Consider the following 6,150-nt stretch of genomic DNA (forward strand, 5'->3'; position numbering starts at 1 on the left):
CATGGTGGCTCACAAACATCTATGAGATATGGTGCCCTCTTCTGACTTATAGGCAGAATACTGTATACATAATAAATAAATAAATTTTTAAAAAAGGATTGAGTCTTGCTATATATCTCAGAATGGCCTCAAGTTCAGTCTTGTACATCAGCCTTCTAAAGAGCTGGATTATAGACAGATGCCATTGCATGTGGCTTAGGCAGCCCGAATTGTAATCCTTTAGGGATTCTAATATGACGTGTTCAATTTTAAGTTTATATCCTCATTATGAATGGAAGCTAATACTTGCACAGTTGCTATGAAGAGACTGTAGCTAGTCTGATACAGACCATGAAACTCTACAACCGACTGACTGTAGCAGCACTTTCTTCCTCGTCTTTGCATTGCCCTTCCATGGAGTCAATGAAATGCCTGAATAGCTAGCTAGGGAAGTTAAGCTCAGCTTAAAAATATGAAACAGATTTTTTTGTTTAATAATATTAACAGAAAAGTATTATAGCATATATATGTATATATATATATGTATATCTGTGTGTGCATGTGTGTGTGTGTGTGTATATACTACCACCAAATGCCCGGCCATTTTCTTTGTTTCAAACAGTCTAGGTTTTAGGATCTTCTAAACTCTGTACCTACTTTGGGCCTTCAGGTCTATATTAACTCTCACACCTGATGTGGAAGCATACGTGCAGAGACCAGAGTCCTAGTACTTGGAAATAGAAAATGGAAGGATCAGGAGTTCAAGGCTATCCTTGATCCCATAGCGTGCCTTAGGCCAGGCTGGACTATTTGAGACTCTTGTCTCATAAACAGTAAAGCTCTCCTGGTGAAGCACACACGAAGTCCCTAGTGGGAAGTTAAGGCAAGAGAATCACTTGAGCCAGGCATTCAAGACCAGCCTAGGCAACATACTGAGAGCCTGTTTTTTAATAAACAAACACATTAATAAGTTATTTTTAAAAACATATGCTAGCAAGATGGTTCAGCAGGTAAAAATGGCTCCTGCCTAGCCCAGTGACATAAATTCAATCCCTAGAACCCATGTAAATGTGGAAGAAGAGAACTGATCCTGTAAGCTGTCCTCAGAGGTGCTATGGCAGGAGCTCATTCATGCACATAAGCACACATATCATAACATTGCTGAGGATTTTAAGCATGGCATAAAGTAAATAGTTGTTATTAGTGAAGTCCTAATCCTTAATCTTGGTAAAATTTAACTTGCTGCTTTATCTAGGACTACTTCATGTCCCTGGCTTTCCAGCTGCTAGAGGTATTGTCCTCTAAGGTCACCAAGGTTAAAGTAGTTTCCCTCTTCCTTTAAAGGCCTGCTCTCTTGGTTCAAATCAACAGCCGATTATTGGGGGATCTAAGACTGTCTAGCCAAGTGCACTGTGAGGATGCAGACAGGCAGCCTGACTTCAAGAGTAAGAAACTGGACGTGACTCCAGGTTTCTGGCTAGACCATTACTGACTGGCGCAGGTAGGGCAAATGACAGAGAGGATTTTTAGGGTATGTGGAGGTAATGTTCAGTATTCTCATACTAGATTGCAGACATTGTTTCGCAGTCTGTGTTGTATGAGTACTGAGAATCATCTCCTATCCCTAAAGATGTACAGAAGACTCCCAATTCATTAGGTAGGCTGGATTATGTGTATGGGCATTTTGCCTGCATGTATGTCTATGTCCCATGTGCCCACAAAAGAGGGCACTGGATTTCCTGTGTCCTTTGGAAGAGCAATAAGTGCTCTTAACCGCTGAGCCATCTCTATAGCCCCTTGGTGGGGTTTCTTGTTGACCCATCTTTAGTTTACACATTGGGAAGCACTCATTGATACAGAGTATCAAGATGGAAATAGATAACTCCAAGCAGGTGATAACCGAAAGACAGAAAATACTGATTTCTGTCAGATAAAATAGAATTCAAGCCAGAAATTTTACATGAAACCAAGGTCATCACTTAATGATAACAGGTTCAGTCCGTCAGGACAGCAGAATACATGTAAGTACCTGCATTGCTGAGCCAGATACATAAAGCAAACTGTAATGGGCACAGAGGGAGAAATAGCACCCAGACAAAGTGGACGGCACCCCAAGGAGTTGCTTAGGTTTGTTTATTGTTCTACTCTGTGTTTTTTGTGTTTGTCTGTGGTTAGAGATTTGACATGGGGCTTTGTAGCACGAATAAATAAAAACTCAGAGACAGACATTGGGGTTCAACCTGAAGATCAGAAAAGCAAAGCAGTCAGCCCACTGACTCTTACCTCTACCTCCAAACAAAAATGGCCAATCCTGCCTCCACGAATCCTCAGATTGAGACTTAGAGACCTATCTCCTCCCGTTCTATAGTCCTCTCTTGTGCTGGGATACACTAGACTTCACACGTACTTCATGGCATTCTACCCCCAGCCACCTTTCCAGGCCTTGGCAAATATTTTTTTTTCACCACAATAAAATAAACAACTTTTAGGAAAATTAAAGTATATGGAAATTAAGTAGTATGTTCTTGAACAATTAGTGAATCAAAGAAATCAAAAGAAAAAAATAAGCATGTTTGAGAAAAGGAAGATGGGAAAACAGCACACCAAGACTGACAGGGCTGTGTGGAATACATAGCCCTGAAATACACATTCATCACAAAGAGGAAGGGAGGAAACAACATCATAGAAATTAACAAAAATAAGCAGAATTGACAAGCCCTTACCAGGTTAAGGAAAAAGACTGAAATGTTTAAGCTTAGTAAGTAAGAACATTATGACCCTTCCGAAATAAAGGGGGTCTCAGAAATGTTGTGGACAGTTACTTGTCAGCTTGATGACTGAGAAGAAATGGACAGAAATGGACAAGTCTGTAGAAAAACACAGCCTACCGGGCTGGAGAGATGACTCAGCGGTTAAGAGCATTGTCTGCTCTTCCAAAGGTCCTGAGTTCAATTCCCAGCAACCACATGGAGGCTCACAACCATCTGTAAGAAGATCTGGTGCCCTCTTCTGGCCTGCAGGCAGACACACAGACAGAATATTGTATACATAATAAATAAATATTTAAAAAAAAAGAAAAACACAGCCTACCAAGTTGAATATATGAGAAACAAGGGCAGGCTGCACCAGAGTTTCCTTTTGCTACACTGTGTCTGCACCAGGAGACATTTGTGTTAAGGAAAATTAACCACACACAGAACAAAAATGATTACAGGGTCTCTTTTACACGTGGTTTCTCAAAACAAACTGGACAATGACACAGTCATCAGGGGAGAGAAGAGGAAATGTGGGCTATAGGACGGAGGACACAAAGTAGCAAATATGTAGACATACACCCCCAGAGAGTTGAGAAAAGCCCTAGGGCAGTTAATAGTGTATTGTGTTCGGGAGTTTTGCTGAATAGGTGACTGTTACCTGGTGGAAATGTTACAACATAATACCCATTTTACCATGTGTGTATTTCCATAGTTAATGTAAAATTTATCAAAAATAAAGCTTTTTCCACACTGGAGGTAAGAAAACCCTACTTTGAAATTTTTTTACACAGAGTTACACAAAATGCATGTTGGATTTTACCTCAAGATTGGATAGGCCGAGTAAGTCCAGAGGAAAGTCATGGTCCAAAGAGAACTACAGGGTCATAAAGGTCAAAGGCAGCTGGTACTCAAGTCAGTGGAGACAACTGCTTATATCCTCTTTCTAGGTGTCAATAATTATATTGATTTCATCAAATAAGACAGTTATGTCTAGACAAGAGTTAATTGTAGCAGAGGTCAGCATGGGATGGGCCAGTGTTTGCAGTCGCCTGTGCTGACCTCTGCTTGTATACTGAGCACTTAAAGGACCAGCCTGGCCTCTCACCTTCCTGGTTAGGATGTTGACTCTCCACTTGGTACCTTCTTTCCTTCCTTCTTTTTTTCTTCTGTTGTTTTGGGTCAGGCATTCTTGCTCTAGAGATGAAGTCACCATTACTTTCAAATCAGAAGAGGTGGTAAGAATTGGTGTTTGTGTCACATTGTTGCAAGTTCTGTGGATTGAATCTTCGGTAGGGATACCTGGTTTGGCCTTAACAATAAGGTCACAATCAATACATATTTGAATGAATTGGTTAGTTCCTGTGTGTTTCATTTTCCCTTTAAAGGTTCTAGTACTTCATGTTGGAGCCTGCAGCATACAAAAAGCCATGGGGCTGTCGGGGTTCCTCCTCCAGTGGAGCAGGGGTACATGGAGTATGAGAGAGAAGAGACGGTAGTGAGTCCCTGGACTCTGCCTTCAGAAATCCACAGGATTCTTCACGACAGGCCCCTGCTACAGGTGTGTGCTGCCCAGAGTTCTTCAGTGTTCCTACTTTTTTGTAAGATTTGAAAATGATGGTTACTTTGGCCATTTTGAAATTGTCTGTCTCACTTTTCTTTTTTTCCTTCATTGTTTGTATGTATTTACGTACGTACGTATATATGTATGTTTTGTTTGAGATAGGACCTCATGTAGCTTCTACTGGTTTGTTTTGTTTTATTTTTCATTTTCTTTGAACCCAATGATAAATTTCCAACATCTTCTAATGCCTTCCTCCATCTCCCAAAGTAAGTATCTCGGTCCCTCTGTTGCTTTCTTGGCTGGCTCTCTAGACCTTTTGTATGTCGGTTACCTCTGATCTATCAGAGTCTTTCCATTTTCCTCCTATGTTAGATACCCCCCCACACACACACCTTTTGTTTCTTCCTAGTTGTATGTGTGTTTGTGTGTATCTGAGTTTGTTTTGCACAAGTCACTACTCTGTTCCCCTGAGAATGGAGTATTGCAGGCTGTACTGGCAGGCTAGCGAGTCCCCTTGGTCATCCTTTCTCTGCTGGGGTTAAGAGTGCATGCAGCCCATGCAGCTTTCCTCCATGGGCACTGGGATCTAAATACAGGTCCTCATCCTTGAGGCAAACGTGGAGCCATCTCTCTGGCCCTGGTGTCTACACCCTCCAGGCCCTTTGAGAAGTCCAGACTTGGTTCCAACTCGATATAAAGTTGAAGCTATCCTTGAACTCCTGATCCTGCACCTCTAGAGTGCTGGAATTGTAGGCATGCCCCCATGCCCAGCTCCTATGGTTTCAGACTCTGTCCTCCCATTTAGCTATTAGAATTCTTTTGTTTTGTTGCGTTTTGTTTTGTTTTGTGTGTGTGTATGTGTTTGTTTTGAGACAGGGTTTCTCTGTAGCTTTGGAGCTTGTCCTGGAACTAGTTCTTATAGAACAGGCTGGCCTCAAACTTAAAGAGATTGGCCTGCCTCTGCCTCCCAAGTGCTAGGATTAAAGGCATGCACCACCACCACCCAGCAAGGATTCTTTCTATTTAATTAAAACAGTAAAGAACAGATTACTGTACTGCAGGCTATCAGAGCCCATCTTGACCGTCCATCAGATCTGAGGCCCACAGCTGTGTTTGCGCCTTGTCAGTGCAGACCCGCTCGGCAGCCCCCTTTACTGCTGTCCTTCCAACTCCACAGGACATGTCGCCCACTGAAGAGGAAGAACCTGAGATGTCTTACTTGGCGGGTGGTGTGGACAGCGTGTCTGAGAGCACTGGCAGCATCCTCAGCAAGCTTGACTGGAGAGCCATTGAAGACATGGTGGCCAGCGTGGAGGATAAGAACTCTTCTGTCCACTGGGCCTCAGACCAGTAGAGCCTGGTCAGCATCTCACTGATGTGGTTCTGAGAATTTGTGGGTCTAAGGCTAGAGATGGGACTTACAGCCTGGAGCCATGGGGTTCCCTGGGTTAGCCATTGCAGAGGGAGAGTAAACATGTGTCTGTAATATTGCTTTATGGGAAAGGTGGTTTAAATAGAGAAAAGTATTGTTTATCATTGATTCATCTTTAGGTATGATTTGAACAATATGTACGTGTCAAGACAAGTTTTCACAATATTTAAATTACTTTGAATAAAAAAGTCTTGTATCTGCTTCCTCTTTACTACCCTCTTTGTTTGCAGAAACTGCTTCTGTGGAGGATGTGACAGAGCGTCCTGTCACTGGGGAAAGTCAGTCTCTGCTTTAAAGGTCTGTCTTAGCATACACCTGTTGGGCAGGCTCTGGCCGAGGACCAGCAGGAGCCGGCCACTTCATATGAACATTTGTCTTGTGCTCTGTGGCTGAGTAGGTTGAGGGAGTGGGGGCAAGGATGA

At 42.5% G+C, this 6,150-nt stretch overlaps 1 protein-coding gene across 5 annotated transcripts in view; it reads left to right on the plus strand.

Annotated features, from left to right (window-relative positions):
- The window catches only part of Cplane1 (ciliogenesis and planar polarity effector complex subunit 1), a 96,665-nt gene extending 90,736 nt beyond the window's left edge, over window positions 1–5,929 (plus strand). For 4 of the 5 annotated variants that reach the window (XM_048428927.3, XM_048428919.3, XM_048428946.3 and 1 more), the window contains 2 exons: window positions 4,121–4,293; window positions 5,474–5,929. In XM_048428927.3, the coding sequence (XP_048284884.3) occupies window positions 4,121–4,293; window positions 5,474–5,650 (350 nt within the window). In that variant the 3' untranslated portion in view covers window positions 5,651–5,929. Of the gene's footprint in view, window positions 1–4,120; window positions 4,294–5,473 lie in introns of those variants that run through there. The other variant, XM_048428975.3, reaches the window with a different exon arrangement.
- The last annotated feature ends 221 nt before the right edge of the window (window positions 5,930–6,150 follow it).

This window comes from Myodes glareolus, chromosome 15 (genome assembly GCF_982192425.1).
Source record: "Myodes glareolus chromosome 15, mMyoGla1.1, whole genome shotgun sequence".
Taxonomy (NCBI): domain Eukaryota; kingdom Metazoa; phylum Chordata; class Mammalia; order Rodentia; family Cricetidae; genus Myodes; species Myodes glareolus.